This window comes from Budorcas taxicolor, chromosome 15 (assembly GCF_023091745.1).
Source record: "Budorcas taxicolor isolate Tak-1 chromosome 15, Takin1.1, whole genome shotgun sequence".
Classification (NCBI taxonomy): Eukaryota; Metazoa; Chordata; class Mammalia; order Artiodactyla; family Bovidae; genus Budorcas; species Budorcas taxicolor.
This window is the reverse complement of record NC_068924.1, coordinates 52,771,903-52,793,182: the sequence shown is the minus strand read 5'-3', so window position 1 is coordinate 52,793,182 and position 21,280 is coordinate 52,771,903. Positions and strand designations below refer to the sequence as shown.

Below are 21,280 nucleotides of genomic sequence, written 5' to 3'. Positions count from 1 at the left end.
AGCTGCTGTGCCAGATCAGGGTCTTCTTCCTTTATCTGTGCCGGCTTCTAGGACTGCAACCTGCAGAACTGAGCCTGACCTCTGCGTCCGCCTGACCGTGGCACCTGCCCTGGGCTGGGAAGGGGTGATCTGCTTGGCTGTAAGCAGCTGGGGAAATTTGATGTAGAGCAGGGGGCGGGGAAGACTTGATCACTGTCTTCACATAATTAAAGGGCTGTCAGACATGAAATGATAATTATAGGAACGATCGTGGATTTGGCGACTTACAGCTTACATCTGTAGTCACATTCAGGCCTGGCAGCCCTCCCGTGAGGTAGAGGTGATGTCATCTTCAGGAATAGACGAGGAAGCTGGGGATTGAGTGAGGTTCTGAGCAGTTGGCCCACAGCCACACAGCTAGCAGGAGAAGGGTGGGGAATGAAAACCCAGCTCTTGATTATATTGCCCCGTGCCCTGGTCATTTGACCCCAGTGTTCCTGCCCTTTGGCTGGACTTGTTCTGGGTGGTATCAGAGAACCGGCGGCAGGGCAGCAGCCGAGGAGCAGACTTCGGGAGGGATGGAGGCAAGAAAAGCAACTCCTGACACCCTGCCATTGCCAGGCACTTCTGTCTAACACTGCCGTCCCCATTTTACAGAATAGGAAGTCGGTGCTTGGGGAGGATAAAGGAATGTCTTCTCCAAGCCCACCATTTAGTATCAGCCTGTCTGGGACTCTCACCGAGTGTTACAGGACTCTGCCCTGCCCCTGTCCGGCCACTGTCTCAGAAGGGAGAACCCTCAGCCCAGAGGAGGGCCAAGCAGCATGCAGACAGGAGTACCCATCCCTGGAGCCGTGGGAGCCAAAGCAGGGGCGCTCCTGTCCTGGGGGCCGCAGAGGCAGTCTCTGTCCCAAAGGACATGCAGGGAATAGGAGTCCTGCCAGACAGCTCTGCCTCCGAGTGTGAGTCTGAAGTCCATGGTAGCACCAAGGGCAGGGAGGCGGCTTCCACTCAGGTGCCATCCTGATGCAGATTTCAGGCTCCACGTTCTATTTGGAGGTGCCCCAGATGCTAGGGGACCCCCGGGGTGCACCCACAGCAGTGTCTGTGTGTAGAGCTCTGGCCCAGGGCACAGTCGGGCGGGCAGCACCTGGCAGCAGCATGGCCTGCACTCACACGTCCTGCACGGGCTGGGGTCTGTGGCTGCAGCGCTGTGTGACCCTGTGAGCCCAGCTGCTGATAAGCTGTTTCCACATGCATGGTCTCCTCTGAATGCAGAAGGCTGCAGGCGGGACAGAGATAAGAGGGATGAGGAGAAGACGTGACAACCAGCAGGGAAAATTGGTGCGCTGCGGCCAGGTGTGGGATGGAGGAGGGTAGGGGCGAGAGTGGAGGAGACAGGATGGGGCCAGGGCCTCTGGGATGCTCCCCCACAGCCACCCCTGTGCAGGGAGGGAGCCGCCTGCCAGTCCACAGCCATAGCTCACCCTTCCCCTTCCCGGGCTGCTCTCAGCCACTTCCCTGTGCCTCTAGCCCATAAGGAATCACCTGACCTTTGTCCTGCTCTCAGGCGGCTGCTAGACTTGGAAGGGAAGGGGCTGGGGTGTCACAATGGGAGTTCCTTCCCTTGGATCCCAGGGGCCCCTGGGCTTCGCCTGAGGATAAACCCAGGGTTGGATGACGTCCTTGTCCACTGGTGGCCCTGAGGCCTCCCTGCATCCACACCGTCTTCTGCTCCTCACAGCGTGTCTGAGCACCATGGTCCTCCAAGGGCTGTGGGCCAGGGTGCACAGATACCTCAGCCATCCCTGCGCAGGAGTCCGCAGCCCAGTGAACTAACTGCCCCTTATTATGCACCTACTGTGTACCGCTTGATGTACATCACTTCATTTAACATCACCCCTCCAGAGTACGGACACTATTCCCTTTTTACAGGGGAGGAAACCGAGGCTCAGTGGTAACTTTTACCCAAGTGGCAGAGCCAGGTCTGTCTCCCTCTTGAGCCTGGCTTCTTTCCAGGTCAAGTTGGTGGGTACCAAGAGTCTGTGCAGAAGCAGTGAAGAAAGGGAGGTCCCGGTGGTCCAGTCGTTAAGACTGCACTGCCAATACAGGGGTCATGGGTTTGATCCCTGGTCAGGGAACTAAGATCCCGCGTGCCATGCAGTGGGGCCAAAAAGAAAAAGGAGAAAGAAAGGGAGGTCTTGGGGGCTGCAGGGATGGGAGGAATTCCTGAAGGAGAAGAAGGCTTGGCCCAGGGGATGGGCCCCAGCGAGAGAGGAGAAAGGAATCTCAGGGAGCTGAGCTGGGTTTGGGATCATCACACTTGTGTCCCAGAGGGCAGAGGTGGGTTTCGAGGAGAGCTATGCAGGGCTGGTTCCCAAGGGAGCTGCTGAGGGTTGCCTGCTATCTCCACTCCTCCTCTACTTGGTCACCTTGTATGCGTTGCTCAACCTCTGACTCACTACCACTTACCCACTTTGAGCCTTTGTGCAAATAAGCAAAGGGTGCCCCTTCCACAGGGCTTTTGACCATTACCTGCTGGAAAATTTGTCATGACAAACATGCACGTCAGTGGTGTGACCATGATGTGAGTGGCGCCTCTTAGCGCTGGGGCTCTACAACTTGCTCAGCCTGTATGTGTGGCTGCCCTTCTCCGAGACCTGGGATCTTTGTTTGCTCTGAGATGGGGATACATACCCGGGCATTGTGCAGACAGTGGGAGGTGATGGAGGGCCAGTGGCTTGAACCGCCCTGGAGCAGAGCCAGGCTGGCTTGTCAGGGGTGGGGCTGGCTCAGGCCCCTCCCCTATAACCTGCCCAGACAAGGACCAGTCGTGCCACTGGAGCCTCTTTGTCAGTGGAACTTCTCCCTAGGCCACTTCCTCCCTGAGCTCCTGGCCTTCCCTCCCCTTTCTTCCAGCCCCTGCCATTCGGTTTTTTCCTCTGATTGTTCTGAGTGACCTGCTGTGGACAGAGCCTCTTCACCCCCATCTACAGGCTCCCTGTGGCCATAGGACCTCTGGCTTTCAGCTCCCAGTACTGTCAGCCTTGGGTAGCCCCCAACCCCAGCTCATGCCTTGTTCCAATAATGGGGTTCCTAGTCCTTCGTTGTGGGTTTCCAGGGGTAGGGAGGGGGTACCCCTCATTCTTGCCCCATCCTTCCTGCCCCATTGTCAGTATCCAGCCCAGTGAGAACAGTGACCCTTAGTACTCAGGACCCCTGTCCACTGTGGGCCCTCCTGACACCCACAGTCTTCCTGATCTCCTGTCAGAATTGTCACTGGGTCCTGTGTCACGTGTCACCAAGGACAACCCCTCCCAGCACCTGTGGCCGGTTCTCTCCCTATCACTGTCCCTGATACTATCCCCCTGATTCCCACCACCTACTGACCTCCATGCTGCTGGCCTGGGACAGGACTCATCATCGGCCGAGGCTCCCCCGTCAGCCAGGCCCTTCTCAGAACCTTGTCCTCTAGCCAGAGGCCTCATACCTACTGAGGGATAGTGATCTCTGTGGACAGAGGGCCGCTCACTACTGCTGGCTCGGCGTTCACAGAATACCAAGGGCTCCTCTTTGGAGGGGGTAGTAAGTTGGTAAACCCAGAGTGAAATCTCTCCTGGGTGGGCATACTCATGCCAGCGTCAGAGGAGTCTTTTCTCATCTGCCATCTCACTATCAAATCTATCTTAAGTTGCCACTCACCCTGGGAATATGAAGACCACCCAGACGTCAAGGTGGTTACAGTATAGCGGGGGTGGGGGTGAGTTCCTGACATACAGTGGGACAGTTCTAGAACTGCAGGGGTTGTGTCATAACCGACAGGGCTGCCACAGTTATGGAAGCTCTGAGGAGATGGAATCCCTGCTGGGATGGGGAAGGCCTTGAGGAGGAGGAAGAGGGTTGTCTGGTGGACCTGATAGGGCTTGCTTTCTAGACAGAGACATCGAGAGGTTAAACCGGGCTTAGAACTGTAGCTCCAAGCTGGCTGTGCGGTGCAGGAAGGATCAGCGATGCCAGCAAAGCTGCAGGGGGCCCGGGCAGTGGCTGGATGAGAGACGCTGAGCTCCTCCAAGCCCTCCAGCCTCTCAAGGTGGGGGGTGGTCTTGGGTCTCTCCTGCACTGACTTCCCCTCTGAGCTGTTGTTTGTGCTCATGATCTCAGCAGTTTCCCAGAGAGCAGGATGTTCCAAGCTTGCTGTGCCTCTGAGATAAGGGGACGGATGGAAGCAGGGGTACACCCGAGGGCCCAGCCGGAAGTGCCTGCAGACCTCTGGGGGAAGCAGCAGAGGTGGCGTCAGCAGGACCCCCTCCATCCACCCCACACGCAAACTGCCCCCACCCCCGGGCCCCATGAGAGAGAGGGGCTGACCCCTGGTGGGGGTGGTAGAATGCCACATTTCTTCAAGTCTAGAGGCTGGGGCACTGCTCTTTAATCCTTCTCTAACTTGCTGTGTGACTCGAGCAAGTTGCTTCACCTCTCTGGGCCTTGGTATAGCAGGGGTGGAGGTGAGGAATGTGACCCATCGGACCTGGGATCACCCTCCCAGTGTGAAGGCTCAGGCAGATGTGGCCTTTGGTCCTGGAGACGGGCGCACACAGGAAGGGCGTCAGGCTGCAGCACTAAGGGCCCAGCTCTGGGGTGGACCCCCGACCCTGCCCTGGTTCCCCATCATTTTGTGACACCGGGCTTGGTGATGTTGGTCAGGTCACTCCCCTCTCTGAGCCTCAAGTCCCCACCCATGTGAAGAGGGGCGGAGAGTACTGGCTAACACGCCCCAACTCTGCCCCCAACTGGTAGTCTGAACTTGGGCCTCAGTTTCCACACCTGTCAGTGGGCGAGTTCCTATTGGAGCCGGGGGAACTTCCCCTCCTCCATGCCTTCCACTGTTTGGCAAAGGCAGGCCATGAGGGAGCGAGGGCAGGGGGTGAAGGATAGGTGCCCTTGTGCACCCAGCCTGGTGGTGGGGCTGCCACGGGGGAGGGGTGGGAACGTTCTGGGCGATGGTGGCCCGAGGGCCAGCCTTGCCCCCGCTGACCCCTGCCCTCGGTCCGCCCCTGCAGTGGGAGCGCCTCTGGTTCCTGCTCCTGACCTTCACCTTCGGCCTCACGCTCACCTGGCTCTACTTCTGGTGGGAGGTCCACAATGACTACGATGAATTCAACTGGTGAGTGGGGACCAGGGGGCGGGGCTGGGGCCTGGGCATCTGGTGGCTGAGACTGGGGTCCAGGGTAAGGGATGGGTTTGAACCTCTCTCCCAGGCTGGTCCTCAGGGCCTGGCCACCAGTGGCCACCAGCTCTCTGTGTAACCTTTGAGGGCATAATCCTCTAGAGAGAACAGACGCTTAGGGGAGGTGAGACCAGCTGGGGAGAACAGGGAACTCCTTCCTGCTGCTGCTATCATGGAAATAGGGATGTAAGACAGGGCAGGGGCTCGGCTGGGAGCTAGGACCTCTGGACCCCTTGTGGACAAGGACTCCAAGGCCCAAAAAACCAAGGCCTCAGCAGAGGAGGTGGTCCCCGACCCCAGGCCTCCTGCCTCCCTGAGAAGGGCCGTGGGCCGGGCTGGCAGATGTTGTGGTTCTGGGAAAGCTCAGGGTCCCTTGTGGGCAGCAGCCTCAGGTCCAAGGACATGTCTGGGGATGGGTGCACAAGGGCACCTATCCTTCACCCCCTGCCCTTGCTCCCCCACAGCCTGCCTTTGTCAAACAGTGGATGGCACAGAGGAGAGGAAGGTCACCTGGCTCCAGTAGGAACTTGCCCACCACTGACAGGTGTGGAAACTGAGGCCCAAGTTCAGACTACCCATTGAGGGCAGAGTTCAGGCTTGGCAGCTGATGCTCCCTGCCCCTCCGGTGCTGCCTTTTCCTCTTGGTTAGTTCAGCTCAGTGTGACCATGGGCACAGGAGTGTGAGTCCTCTCTCAGGCTTGGTGTCCTCCTCTGTAAAATGGGATAGCAGAGTGCTAGCAGATAGCAGGTCTTTCTGAGGACAAATGAGATGATGGATGTGAGAGGGCTCCAGGCTCCCCTAAACCCGAGGTCGCTTCCTGGGAGGCTGAATCTCCAGCTGGAAGGTGGTCGTGATGTTAGAATTTACAATTTCTGGACTCAGGGCTGCTGATGGGCTGCGGTTCGAGGATTTTGTAGTGATTCTAAGACTCAGTTCATGGAGTCTGGCATTCGCTCCCCTCTGCATGGCACCAGGCTGTGCTTCTGTGATTAATGATCTCAATAAAGGACAGGCTGCTGCCCTGCCACAGCCCGGTGAGATGAGCCGGGGCCCCAGCCGAGTCCCAGAGGTGGCCTCTGGCCTTTATTAAATGCCATAAATAAATTATTCATCCGCACAGGTATCCAAAGCACAGGCACTGCTGTGGGCAAGTGGGAGCCTTCCCCTATGGTCCTTCCCTGAGGCCCTTGGATGGCTCTGCTGAGCTGCAGGGCTGCTGCCCCAGTGGTGGCCCACCCTGTCACGTACAGAAGGAGCAGCTGAGGGCCGGAGAGGGAGAGGACTCCCCTGTGGCCATACAACCAGTTAGTGCCAAGTGCACATATTAGGACAGTCCGGGAGACTGGGGCTCAGCAAGGTTAAGTAGCCTCTCTGTAGTCACACAGCAGGATGCAGTCAGATCTGGGACAGGGACTTAAACTACCTGACTGTATCACGTGGCCCACGGGGCCACCCCGCTCTGCCCAGAGACTGAGCTCCCCATCACTGGGCAGCTCAAGCAGAGGACGGATGCTGCCATGTTGGGGAGGCCGCAGAGGGAAGGCCTGCCTGTGCTTGGGGAGGGTCTGGGGACCTGCAGCTCCCTCAGCCAGTCTTCTGGTTTCCTGGAGTTGTGCTGGGATTCAGGAGCCCCTGGCCTGGTCCTCAGAGTACAGAGAGCCTCCAGGGATAGCTCATGCGGTAAGAAGAGGCGAGCAAGACCTGGGTGGTCAGGGCTGAATGGGGAAAGCCAGGGAGGGACTGGCTGGGCTGTTACTGTCAACAGGGAATTGGGGGCGGGGGGTCCCTCCCAAAAGGGAGAGGCGCATGGAGCCAGGTGCTTTGCAGGAGTAGTTACCAGGGCCGGGGGCTGCCTTTTCTTGGGCCTCAGTTTCGCCTCGACTAAACTTGCCCTCGAATTCCGAGGGTGAGGGCCAGGGGAGAGTAGGTACCTACCCCATGGTGTCTTCCTGCAGTCCTCCCAGCCCCAGGAGGGTAGCAGGCCTGAAGCTGCCTGGTGCTGGCTCATTTTCTCTGATGACCCTGTGCACGTTGCTTGCTGCCTTCTCTGAGCCTCAGTTTCCCCACTTGTACAGGGAGGATGTGGGTGGTTCAGTCCTTCTGGAGAGCAACTTATCAGGCTCTAACAGGAGCCCTAAAAACAGCTCATTCCCTTTGGCCCTGTGATTCCATCTGTAGGAGTCTCTCCTAAGGAAATAATTGGTAATGCAGAAAGGTATGTGCCAAAGAGTTTTTGTTTTCATTTATAATAGTGAATAATTGGAAACTATTAATTGTCATTAGTAGGAAGTTGGCTTCGTGCGGTACATTAGTGCAACAGAAAACCGCATGACTCTGAGAAAAATCCCATTTCCTCAGGCTTTTACTGACATCAGTGAATGCTTATGTTAATAAGAAGCAGAGAGTTGAGTACTTACCTTGTTCCTCACATAAATTGCATCCTCAGGAAACCTTAGGAAGGGCACTTTGTTATTCTACCCTGTAGATGAAGAAACTAAGGTGCGGGGAAGTCAGGTGTCACATGTCATCAATCCTAAGACCTCATCTTTTCAAACGCTGACGTTGAAATTGAGATGAATGTCACAATCAATAGCATCTTAGCATCAGGGGAGTCTGTCACCTCCCCAGCGTCCTGTAAGCCAGGGGATTTGAATCTGTGAGTGCCTCCCTCCAAAGCCTGAACTCTGACCCCTGTGCTATACACAGTGGGGTCTCGGCTTTGCTGTTTACAAAAATATATAAGCAGAGCGGGGCACCCACCGGAAGAAGGCAGCAGAGTTTTGGTGATGGTTACTTCTGGGCAGTAGAATTAAGGGAAATTGTTTTCTTGTTTATGTTTCTTGCCACGCCCAGGTGTCCCCCAAGAGCCCTCCACAGGCTGACCGATGACCGGGGAAGCAGAGACCTCCTCCCTGAAGGGCCAGAGTCTAGTACCTGAGCAGGCCGCCTGAGAGCTGAGAGCTGGCAGGCCCCAGGGAGCATCCAGGCTCCCTGGTGGAGGTCTGACCCCTGCCCCTTCTCCTCCTGGCAGGTACCTCTACAACCGCATGGGCTACTGGAGTGACTGGTCCGTGCCCATCCTCATGACCACAGCAGCTGCCTTCACTTACATCGCTGGCCTCCAGGTATGTGGGGCTGTCTCAGAGGGAGGTGGCCCTGTTCTCAGGGGAAGGGAGACCTCGCCTGTGCCAGGCTGATGGAGGGCCCCACCCTGGTTGGAGGAGGATGGCTAGCTTTTCTCCAGACCTCTGGGGCTTGGTTCCTTCAAGGTGGGAGGTCCTCTTGCTTTGCCCCATTCTGGCATGTTTTCCCCTGACCCTGTGAGGACATCCCACTGTCAGGCCCCTCTGCAGACTTCCTCTTCCAAGAACTTCTGCTTTGGTCCTTGCTTCCAACACTGTGCTCCTTCAGACTCAACTCAGTCCCCAGGCTGGCCTGGGAGCTCCTGGGTGTGTTACCTGCTCAGTCATGTCCAACTCTTTGTGACCCCATGGACTATAACCCACCGGTCTCCTCTGTTCATGGAATTTTCCAGGCAAGAATACTGGAGTGGATTGCCATTCCTTTCTCCAGGGCATCTTCCTGACCCAGGGATCAAACCCAGGTCTCCTGCATTGCAAGCAGATTCTTTACCCTAGTGAGTGAGCATCACAACAACTCTCCAGGCTCCTGGGGGACAGGCTCAAGTCTTCTTCAGAATCCTGGGTCCTGGAACTCCCGCAACATGAATTAGGCAGCCCAAGTGCAGCAGGGCCCAATGAGCTCTTGAGGGAAAAACCCTAGAGGAGAAGGAACCTGGAGGAACCTGAAATAACCTGGAAGGAGGCCAGGCTTAGGCAGGGCTGAGCAGGGCTGGGCATGAAAATGGTTTGCTGGTTAGCTGACTGCTTGAGCCGGGCCTGGAGAGCCATGGGGAGCAGGGTGTCTGGGGAACTGGCAGGAACCTGGGTCACACGTGATGCCTGACTCTTGCCCTCTGGGCCCTCCCTCAGGTCCTGGCACTATGCCACATCGCCGTGGGGCAACAGATGAACCTGCACTGGCTTCACAAGGTAAGGGCTGCCTCCACAGGGACTCAAGGAGGAGGGGAGCGGCTGGAGGCCACAGCTGCAGAGGAAGGGCCCGGACACATCTTCCCTCCCCTGGATCATGGTTATAATTGTTCTAGGAGCTAACACTGGACTGTATTTACTCATTTACCCCCTCAGCAGCCCTACAGCATAGGTGCTATTATCATTCCATTTTGCAGTTGGGAAAACTGAGGTAAAAAGAGCTTAAGTAACTTGCCCAAGGTTTCCAACTTAATAAGTAGAGAGTCCAGGCTCCTAGATCCACAGCCGTGTGGTTAACCAGCGTAGGTCACAGCTCCAGCTCTCTGGCTGGCTCTGACTTCAGTCTCATCCTCTCTTTCTCTTCAGTGAGCTCATCTTAAAACTCTGATTCAGTGATATGACTCCCAGTTTAAAGCCCTTCCCACAGCTTCCATTGCTCCCAGGATGATCCAAGCCCTCCCTCCAGACATGAAGGCCCTGAGCAGGTTGGCCCCTTGCTGACCTCTCGCAACTGCTGTCATGGGACCGTCACCCTTGGCTTCTGCCACACGAGACATCTCAGGCCCTCCCAGCACGCCTGGCTCTTCTCTGCTTTATGTTTTCGCTCCTGCCTCCCTTTCTCTCTCTTTTGGACCCTTCCTTGGTTTTCCTCCCACCTACACAAAGCTTCTCAGGCTCCCCCAGTCCCCTAAGGCTCCCTGGCCACAGTCCTGACATCTCATTGTCCATTTCCATCTGGCTCCCTGGCCCCAACCCTCCCTAGTCTAGGAGCTCTGTGCAGAGACCAGAACTGACTTTCCATCTCTGTGTCCCCAGTGCCCCATGCAGGGCTGGACCCAAAGCAAAGAGGCATCATACACTCCAGAGCCTCGGCTCTCCGGCTCACTGTTCATGGCACACATGGTGTGGAATGCACACGGCTGATGCCTCCTGCTCTTTCTGAGACCCCAGTGGGCTCAGGAGTGGCACAGAACTGACCCAGACAGAGGCCCTCCCTCCCAGGAGCACCAGGGCCCCAGAGAGAGGGCCAGGCCACCTCTCTTTCCCCAGAGCCTGACTCCATGGGCTGGCCATTCAGGAAGAGGCAGAAATGTCCAGGAATAATCATGAGCCCGTGAGATGGGTCCAGAGTGACTCTGAGGGGAGGGGCTCACTTCCAGCTAAAAGGATATAGAACGGGAACTGGAAGAAGGATGTGGTGAGCTCCACTTGGCCTGCATGCAGTGGGAGGTGCCTGTGGGCATCCAGGCATGCCTCCAAGGTCTGGGGCTGGGGAGTCAGACCCAGGTGACTAAAGTCCTGGAGGGATAAAGAGCAGTGAGCCGCCTCTGGTCGCCTCCCACCTTCCTCTTGCTCATCACTCTTTCCTAAGATCTCTTCTGCACTTCTGAAGCCTTCTCTGTGAGGGACTTTCTTTTCCCAGCTGCAAAGCTGACACTTGAAAGGATGACAACTGCGGGCACCCCAGGTGGGGCTGGTGCACACCGAGGCCCCCTCCTCTGGGGCCTGCCTGGCTCTCAGCAGGCCAGGGCACACCTGCTTGATCCCAGCAGAGAGGCATCTGGAGGCTCAGGCCAGCCAGGGCAGCAGTGCAGCGCAGGGAGTCTTCTCCTGGGGGCAGGGGCTCAGATCCCTTCGTCTGCACCGGTGCCAGCTCCTAGGGTGCCAGCCCCTAGGGTGCCAGCCCTGCCTTCCTCTCCCCTCTGATCCCTCCCAAGAGATCTCAGCATGAGGAACGTCCTTCCAGCTGATGCTTAGCTGGATCCACTGCACCAGGAGGGAAGGAGCTCCCTGGGGCTCAGTAGTCAAGTAGGGGCTGGAAATTCTAGCTCTCTGTTTGCAAGACTCTATAGTTTTATTCTAAGATTTTAAGGAATTCTTATTTGCGGAGCGGGGGTTGTTTTAACTAACTTTTGCCCGTTAGTACATTGACACGGTTCAACATTACAAAAGAAGTACAAAATGTAAATCTCCCCATTATTTTTCCAGAGGTATTTTAAGCACATGCAGATGTGTGTATGTACACACACACACACACACACGCATTCCTTTTCCTTTAAACACAAGGGTAGCCTATTATACCCTCGTTTTGCATCTTAACATTTTTTTTGGTAGTTTTTTTTTTTTTTTTTTTTGCAGTATAATTTATGTATGGGCTTCCCTGGTGATTCAACAGTAAAAGAATCCACCTGCAACGCAGGAGATGTGGGTTCGATCCCTGGGTCAGGAAGATCCCCTGGAGGTGGTAATGGCAACCCCCTCCAGTATTCTTGCCTGAGAAATCTCATGGACGGAGGAGGCTGGCGGGCTTCAGTCCAAGGGGTCACAAAGAGTCCGACACGACTGAGCCCGCACAAGCAAAAATACATGATTGTGCCTATAAAGCCACCCTTGCCCATAAAGTGTTCAGGCATTTCCAGGCTTTGCCATTCCCGGTGGGTGACAATGGTACCTCGGTGTAGTTTTTTTTAGTTGATTTGCAATGCTGTGTTAGTTTCAGATGTACAGCCACGCGATTCAGTTACACATATGTCTCCTCCTTTCAGATTGTTTCCCACATAGGTCATTACAGAATACTGAGTATAGTTCCCTGTATAAGAACCGACCTATACAGTAGGTTCTTATTAGTTACCTATTTTATATATAGTAGTATTATATATATATATCAATCCCAATCTCCCAATTTATTCCTCACACCCCTTTCCCCCTTGGTAACCATAAGTTTGTTTTCTATATCTGTGACTCTATTTTGTTAATAAGTTCATTTGTACCATTTTGATTTTTAGATCCCACATATAAGTGACATCATGTGAAATTTGTCTCTGACTTACTCCACTCAGTTTGACAATCTCTAGGTCCATCTGTGTTTCTGCAAATGGCATTATTTCATTCTTTTTGATGCTGCCATTGTTGTTTAGGTGCTAAGTTGTGTCCGACTCTTTGCAACTTCATGGACTATAGCCCTCTAGGCTCCTCTGTCCATGAGATTTCCCAGGCAAGAATAATGGAATAGGTTGCCGTTTCCTTCTCCAGGGGAGCTTCCCAACCCAGGGATTGAACTCACGACTCCTGTATCTCCTACATTAACGGGCAGATTCCTTACCACTGAGCCACCAGGGAAACCCATGCCCACTTTAAAAAATTATGTCACTAACATTTGTCTGCAAAGAGTAGGACACGTCTGAGCAGCTAACATAACATTTAGTAAGCACTGGTTATTCTGCTGCCAGCCATGGTGCTGAGCATTTCACTTGCGTGTTCTCATGTATCTTTCCAAACCCCTTTCAGGCAGGTGCTCACTCTCCCCATGTCTGCAGCTCAGGAAACATGCTCTGAGAGGGTAACCACACCATTAGGCACAGTCACCAAGGAATGTGACATGAGTGGGTCCCTGAACCCTGGGCCAACCATCTGTGACTTAAACCACGCGGAACCCAGATTCTAATCACCTTCCCAAGAGGCCAACGTGTTGGCAAGGCTGGTTTCCAACTCCTCCCAGGTCCCAGCACCCAGGCAGGGCTCAGTGAATGAATGGACGTACCTCCTGTATCCTCCATCCCTCCAACTGTTATCACGAACCGCAGCGCCTCCAGCACGAAAAACCGAAGGCCACTTTCTCCGAGGTTTCCCCTGGGCTTTCCCCACTTTCTGGGTGGGATGTATCCTTTGCAGTCAGACTTGAGGAACAGCAGTCTAGCTGTTAGGAATCAGCACTGTTTCCGTGGCTTCAGGACACAGTGTGTGTGGCGAAATCCCACAGGCGCTGACCACTGCAGGAATGCTGCATAATGGTTGCCACTATGACAACTGCCGAGTTCAGAGAGGATAAAGATTTTCATTGCATTAGGATCCTGGGAAATCAGTTTTATCACAAGTATTTCCACTAGCAGTTATAAAACACGCTCAGGGAGTGAGCCTCCAGAGATGCTTGCTGTGCCTGGAGCTGGGGGCAGGGAGCCTGCGTGTTGGGGTGGGGGGGTCGAGAAGATGCTCCCCGGGCCTCCCTCCACTTCACTGTGAGGGCAGATCCCCAGAAAGAGCCTGACCTCCAAGACAGGCAAAATGGGGGTTGCTTCTGACTCTGCCCCATCTAAGCTACATGACCAAGCAAACCCTTCTGCTCTCTGAGCCCTATTTTCCTATGTGTAAAATGAAGACGATGACATCCTGACTGGGCTTTCCCAAGGATAAACATGAGGGAAAAGCGACGGGGCCCACCACAGACCCAGGGCACACTTGGGCCCTCCACGCACCTTCATACCTCTTATTCCCATGTCTTCTGGGCCAGCCTGTCACAGTCCATAAGGGTTCCTACCCATTTCAGCCTTATTACTGCTTCTTAGTAGAACATTTGTTTCCAGGCTGATGGGCCAGAACGACAAACCTCCAAAGGAAACCTTAATCCCAGACAAGAATGAATCTTCCCTGCTTGGCAGGGAACGAAGATGGATCAGCTGCCGTTTTTGCTCTCACGAGCCAGAAACTCAATTTAGAGCCTGTTTGGTTGTTGGAGGGCTCTGGGAATGCTGCTGCCACTGCCAGAAAAGGCACTGTAGGGAGAGAGAGAGGGTGAGAGCCCTGTTGGCACAGAGAACCGCTGGGAGCAGGCAGTAGGGAGTCAGAGGTGGTGGTCCTGGCTGGCGCTTTGTGGAGCTGGGGGCTGTGGAAGGCTTCAGGGTGAAGGCATGACTTGAGTTTTACAAGACCAGCCTGGTGGTGCAGAGATATAGATCCAGGGCCCAAGGCAGGGACCCTGGGGGCTAAATAACCAGAAGCTAGGCATTGCTTAGTGTGGGGAAGCATCTTGTGTTACGGGACACATGTCAGATCGCATCTGTCCCCACAGCTTTCTGTCCCACAAAGGTTCCGTCAGAGCTGCGCTCCTTACTTTCTCTGGGAGGGCAGCTCCCATAACTCGTCAGAGGCTGGAAGCCGGGAGGCTGGGACTGAGAGTACGCCTTGGTGGCAGGGCACACGGGGCCGCCCCCTGCCTCCCCTCTGCTTGCTCCCGCCTGAAGGCCGAGGGGAGGTTGGACTGGCTATCAGGCTCCTGCACAGGACCCGGCTCCTCAGCCTCCTGCCCTGTGACCTGGGCAAGTCACCCTTCGCCCCAGCTCCAGGGGAGCCTTGATATCTTCACCCATCACGCAGGATGAAAGGTGGCTGGGAGGGCGGGCAAGGCCTGGAATGGGACCTGCTGGACATGGGGAGGCCCCTGGTTGCTGAGTGTCTTCCCTCCCCTGGGGCCTGAGCCCTGGGGCCATGTCCCAGCCCTGGGGCCATGTCCCAGCCCAGCCCGCCTGTCTTCTCTCCACCCTCCAGTCCCTTCTTCGCCGGGCCCGCCCACCTGCCTCCTCCTGCCTCGTCTCTCACTGCCCTGCCAGGTCGGCCTCTCCCGCACGCCTCACTCTCCCCGTCCGTGTCTCGGCCCCTCCCTCTGTCTCTCCACCTCCGTTCTCCCTCCCCTGCACACGGGGGACCCTTGGGCTGTCCAGGCTCTGGCACCCCCCTGACCGTCTGGTGGTTCATCCCCTATAGATCGGGCTGGTGGCCATCCTGGTAGCCGCCGTGGTGGCCATGTCGGCTGTGGCCCAGCTGTGGGAGGATGAGTGGGAGGTGCTCCTCATCTCCCTGCAGGTGAGTGGGGGTGGGGGCCCACGGGCTGGTTCCCCAGGACCCTCAGAACAAGACAGCGCCTTTAGGTCACTCCCATTCCTCCAGACTGAAGTCCAGAAGGCAGGGTAAGGGTCCACATCACAGAGCAACTCAGAGACAGGGAGGATTCTAGCACCCAGGGTCCCAGTGTCCTCCGCTGAAAAACAGAGACAGCTGCCTGCCCCACGGATAGAGATAGGCTGGGAGGATGCTGGGTCTGGGCATGGCTGGGAGCTGACAGTCTCCCTTGTCCCTTCCTGTACCCAAGGGCACAGCACCATTCCTGCATGTGGGGGCCCTGGTGGCTGTCACAGCGCTCTCCTGGATTGTGGCAGGACAGTTTGCCCGTGCAGAGCGATCCTGTAAGTATGACTGGGCAGGACTTGTCCCCACCCATGTGCTCCAAACACCAAGGCCAGCTTGCCCTGCCCCCACCTGGACGGGACCTGGGCAACCTGGGGATGTGGTGGGGCCCTTGCTCTTAGCATGGCGAGTCCTAGTTCAGAGTGGCCTGCAGGTTGCACAGAGGTGACAGCCTCAGCCTTGCATGTTCCCTCCTCTGTGTCTCTACATCTGTGTGTGAGTTAGAGGCCGGGTTCACTTTTGCAGCAAGAATGAGGAGTCCTCTTGGTGCAGGGTCCCCCTCAAAGTGTCAGGGTCCAGATCGGTGGAAGGAGGAGGGCTCTGGCATGCCCTGCCCTGCTGCCTGGGGCTCACGGTTGTGCCCGTGTCTGCAGCCTCCCAGATAGCCATTCTCGGAACCTTCTTCACCGTGGTGTTCGCCCTCTACCTGGCCCCTCTCACCATCTCCTCTCCCTGCATCATGGAGAAAAAGGACCTGGGCCCCAAACCTGCCCTCATCGGCCACCGCGGGGCCCCCATGGTGAGTTCCACTTGTGGGCCCTAAAGACTGGGTGAGGGGTGGGCAGAGCTGCCATTCCAGAGGGAGACAGGCAAAAACCTATCTCCTTGCAGGGAGGAGCTGGCAGGGAAATGGGTATAATAATAATAGCAACGATTTTTAGCCCTTCTTGGTGATGATGTGTGTGTGGTGGGGATGGGGGGTGGTATATGAAAAGGGTTGGTGTAAAGACTAGAGAGTTTCAGTTCAGTTCAGTTCAGTTCAGTCGCTCAGTCGTGTCCGACTCTTTGCGACCCCATGAATCGCAGCATGCCAGGCCTCCCTGTCCATCACCATCTCCCGGAGTTCACTCAGACTCATGTCCATTGAGTCCGTGATGCCATCCAGCCATCTCATCTTCGGTCGTCCCCTTATCCTCCTGCCCCCAATCTCTCCCAGCATCAGAGTCTTTTCCAATGAGTCAACTCTTCGCATGAGGTGTCCAAAGTACTGGAGCTTCAGCTTTAGCATCATTCCTTCCAAAGAAATCCCAGGGTTGCTCTCCTTCAGAATGGACTGGTTGGATCTCCTTGCAGTCCAAGGGACTCTCAAGAGTCTGCTCCAACACCACAGTTCAAAAGCATCAATTCTTGGGCGCGCAGACCTCTTCACAGTCCAGCTCTCACATCCATGCGTGGGATCAAGTCCTGAAGAGCCTGAAGGCATCTTGCTTAAAAGATTTCACTTTTATCCTGAGGGCCCTGGAAAGACATTGTGAGGCTGTGGGTTAGGAAGACCCAAGAGAGAGAGATGCTGGTTGTGGGGAGGGGAGCAGGCTCCCAGGGCCGGGATGAAGCAATAGCAAAACCTTCCTGTGGGCAGGAGAGCTGGGCACAGCCCCAAGCCCACTGCTAAAGGGAAACATTTGCACCAGGGTAAAACAGGGGAGGAAGGCATCAGAGACAGCACCTGCTCCTTCTCTGTCACCCCTGTGACCCCACAGTAGGCCCTCCCCTTCAAAACAGTGAGTATGGTCCGGAGCCAGGCTTCCAGGCACCTTGGCAGCTGTGGGAGTCAGGACCAATTCCATCTTCACTGGACCTGTTTTCCCCATCTAGTACCCCGGGATGATGGGAGTGCCTGCACCATAGGGCCACGAAGAGCAGGAGTCTGTTAGCATGTGTGATGTGCCTAGATATGAGTCTGGCTTACAGAAAGTAAGAGTTACACTTTCCTGTTTCCTTGGGCAAGCCCTCCTGCTTCCTTAGGTTGGGTTTCCCCACCTACAGAAGCCTTGAAATGCGGTTCTCAACAGAGGCAGTACCTCTCCTCACCACCAGAGGGCGTTTGAGGGCTCTTGAGAGCTTTTTCTTGGTTGTGAGGGTCTTTGGGAGGTCCACTGTGTCACCGAATTTCAGGGTAGTTAAGGGAGCCTCACAAAGGAAGCATTTAAAGGAGGTGTCGAGTCTGACAGGGCTGCAAATCACCCTGAAGGTCCTACACCCCCTGCATATGGGGGTATTACTGTGCCCATTTCCTAGATAAGGCTGAGACCTGTGCCCCTGAGTTGGAGCCTGGTGTCCTCCCATCACACCCTGTGCTGTTTGCTCTCAGCACCTGGAGGCAGCCAGCTGGGAAGGCCATCGTTTCCTATCAGAGGGATCTGGATTTGGGGGTCCAGTTTTGCCACATGCTGCCCATGTGTCTCAGGGGGTTGCTGATCTCCTCCAAGCCTCCCTGCTGCTGGCTTTTGTGAGGATAAATTAGAAGCACAGCCTTCCAGGAAGCAGGGCCCCAGGTTATAGCTGCTCTTCTTTCCATGGCCCCTATTACTCATCCCACCTGCTCTGGAGGCCACAGGACAAGAAGGCGTGCTGAGGCAGGAAGGAGGGGGCAAAGGGAAGGAGCGAGATGGCCTTGTGCGGGTTGTTTTTTTTAGCAGAAGTGGAATGAATAGTATAATGAATCCAATAGCACCTTCACTTAGCAATATTTTGCCATTCTTGTTTCATCCATTTCCCTGATTTTTCTTTCCCCTCTCCCTTCCCCCCACTTTAATATTTGAAAGCAAATCCCAAACAGTGTATTATTTTACCCATACTTACTTCAGGGTGTATCTCTAATGCATAAAGACTTTAAACATGGAACCACGACCGCAATGCCACTATTACACCTAACCAAATTCATGTTTATTCCTTAATACTATCTAATACTGAATCAGCGCTCAGCTTTCCTTTACTGTCTCTAAAATGTCTTTTTGTAGGTGAAAGTTGCTCAGTCGTGTCCAACTCTTTGTGACCCCATGGACTGTACAGTCCATGTAATTCTCCAGGTCAGAATACTGGAGTGGGTAACCTTTCCCTTCTCCAGGGGATCTTCCTAACCCAGGAATCGAACCAGCATTTTCTTGCAGGTGGATTCATTACCAGCTGAGCTAAGTATCTTTTGTGCTAAGTTGCTTCAATCGTGTGACTCTATGGACTATAGTCCATCAGGCTTCTCTGTCCATGGGATTCTCCAGGCAAGAATACTGGAGTGGGTTGCCGTGTCCTTCTCCATAAGTATCTTTTAGTCTATAATAATCTTCTTCCCTTTTCCCCCATATGTTTATTTGTTGAAGAAACTGAGTCATTTGCCCTGTAGAATTTCCCCATTGTGCATCTGGCTGATTGCATCCTAGCGGCGCTCCTTAAGAGGCTGGTATAGGTGTCTTGACACAACTCTTTCTTGTGTCACTGTGAATGCGTGAGTATCAGTGTCTACACCTGTATACATCGGCCTGGGGGGGTTCACACATCTATGTGTGGTAAGCCCGCTGTCTCGGAGATGGTATCTGGGTGTCATTCCTGTTGGGGGGACCTGTGTGCGTGTGTGCATACTGTAATATTTGGTCAGACTGACTCCAGAGTTGAGCCTCTGAAGCACAGTGGTCCACCATGAGTCTGTGCTGACCACCCCACGCTCGCACATTTCTGACAATACACCCCATCTGCATTTCGGCCTGAGGCAGTGGGAACCCTCTTTCTCCAGGAAATCAGCACCTAACCTAGAGAGACCTGAGTTTAAAAAGCCTCCAGAAAAGAGACTTGGCCCCGCCCAAACACTTCCTCTGTCCCCCAAGAGTCTCCATAGCCACTGCTATGCTCTTTGTGTCTACCCACTGTCTCCCTCCTGCCAGTACATCTCCGGTGGTCATCTGTGGGAGGCCTGGCACCAGGGCATTTGGAAGTGATTGAGTAGGAACTCCACCAAGTCCACACCTCCCCTTAGGGGCCTCTGTGGGGTCCTACACAGCCCCCTTAACTGGGAAACAGGTAGCACCTCCCCCAAGGCTCCTCTGCCCTGCAGAAAGGGGAAGACAGAAGCACACCTTTCAGAGACTGCTGACATCTGTTACCTCATCTATGAGCTTGATAACATTAACCCATTTGACAGCTAAAGAAACTGAGGTCCAGAAGGGGAAGTGATGGCCCAGGTCGGTGACTGGGAAGGAGAATTGTTCGACCTCAGCTCCAAAGCCTTTGCCACGCCAGGCTGCTTTCCAGAAGAGGGGAGTGTGTTATGTGCTCGGAAATGGGAAAAATATGGTCACAGGGAGCAAAGGTGGGAATGAGCATGTCTTGGTGAGAAAGGGATGAGCCATGGGAGCACTTTCCATCCATCTTCACTGCCTGAAGTCTTCCCAGTCTTCCATCCTACACTGCGCTCGGTCCTAGCACAACCCTTGGTATGGTGCTGACCCCTAGTGGCAGAAAAGGGTATGACAAGATCATCAGACTAAACTAGGGAGGGAGACTCAGACCCCCAACACCCCCAACTCCCCCAACTGGAAGGACCCTCAGAGAACACTGTACTTATACCCTCAAGGAGCAAATGGGGAAACCAAGGCCTATAGGATAAAGAGATGCACCAAAGGCCACAAAGCTAGTTAAGGACAGTCAGGACTAAGACTAGGATTTTCTGATATAGATGCTGTAGGGTAACAGCTGTCATTTATTAAGCATTTACTGGATATCAGGCAACAGGCTTGGGGCTTTTAATAACAGTCTAAGAGATGGTGTTTTCATGTCTGTATAGGTGAGGAAACTGGTCACCCTACTGAAACTGTGCCATGGTATCTACCCTCTCCTCTCCCTTGGGTATCTCTACCCGGACTCCAAGTATAAACAGGAGGAAACTTGGCATTCAGCTCAGCCCCAGACTATATAGAGGCAGAAGGCTGTAAAAATATCCTCTGACCTCCACATTTATATTCATCAACACTAACCACCCCTGTTTCCCTACCCCCCCCCCCACCAAATCTGTGAGACAGGCATGGTTTAACAGATAAGGAAACTGAGCTTCAGAGAATGCCCAGGGCCCCACAGCTACTGCTTGAAGGAGGGGGATTAGAACCAGGCCTGGCCAGCCTCCCGGCATGGAAGACTTTTGTTGGCTGGGGAGGGGCACACCAGCTAAAACCTGGCTTTCCCCTCACCACCACCTTCCCCCTCAGCTGGCCCCAGAGCACACACTGATGTCCTTCAGGAAGGCCCTAGAGCAGAAGCTGTATGGACTCCAGGCTGATGTCACCATAAGGTAGGTGTGCGGATTGGGAGGACAGCACCTCTTCCCCTCCTCAATGCATCCACATCCAGGTCTCTGGAGAAACCTCTGGTCCCAGAGTCTTGGGGATGGGAGAGTGGAGGCTTGTGTTACCCACTGCAGGGCAGGCACCATGTTTATGCAAGTAAACACTCGCTGTGCGTGTGTGTGCTAAGCTGCTTCAGTCGTGTCTGACTCTCTGTGACCCTATGGACTGTAGCCCGCCAGGCTCCTCTGTCTATGGGGATTCTCCAGGCAAGAATGCTGGAGTGGGTTGTCATGCCCTCCTCCAGGGGAGCTTCCCAGCCCATGTTCCTTATGTCCTCTGCATTGACAGGCAGGTGCTTTACCACTGGCACCACCTGGGAATCCCCCTGTGCCATACTCTAGGATATAAAATATGTAGAGAACAAAACAGACTCTCTTGGTTCAAGCAGAGTGGAGGTAGGGACCTGGAGTCCTGCCGCTGATCCACTTAATGGAAATATTAGATCTGTATGGCTCAGCAAGATGGAGCACAAACACTCTGATGAGTGAAATCAGCAAGTTCTTGAGTGATCCATTCACTGTGATGTCAGTTATATTTTTAAAGACCAGATAAAACTGATTGATACATTTTCTACATGTAGATAAATAAGTATGTATTAATATTTATATAAAGGGCAAGAAGAATCCATACCAATCTGATGACATCATCTCTGAGAAGGGGAGGGGGCAGGGTATTGAATTAGGGTACCACAGTATGAAGACACCACTCCCATTGTAGACATTTTGGAATTGTGTGTTTATCAACTCTTCCTAGCAGATGGTAGAAAAACGTCTTGAGGATAGGGAGCACGGGGGCCTTTTACTGTTCCATACTTAGGCACCTTATGGGGCTTATGGCCAGCAGTGGGGGAGACCACGATGATAGTGGGATGGAATTTGTCAAAGGAGCCTGC

At 54.5% G+C, this 21,280-nt stretch overlaps 1 protein-coding gene across 1 annotated transcript in view; it reads left to right on the top strand.

Annotated features, from left to right (window-relative positions):
• Nucleotides 1-21,280, top strand: part of GDPD5 (glycerophosphodiester phosphodiesterase domain containing 5) — an 87,842-nt gene that overhangs the window by 55,694 nt on the left and 10,868 nt on the right. The window contains exons 4-10 of the mRNA XM_052652521.1: nt 5,040-5,143; nt 8,239-8,332; nt 9,200-9,259; nt 14,798-14,896; nt 15,183-15,276; nt 15,652-15,797; nt 20,251-20,333. Coding sequence (XP_052508481.1) covers nt 5,040-5,143; nt 8,239-8,332; nt 9,200-9,259; nt 14,798-14,896; nt 15,183-15,276; nt 15,652-15,797; nt 20,251-20,333 — 680 coding nt within the window. The remainder of the gene's footprint in view (nt 1-5,039; nt 5,144-8,238; nt 8,333-9,199; nt 9,260-14,797; nt 14,897-15,182; nt 15,277-15,651; nt 15,798-20,250; nt 20,334-21,280) is intronic.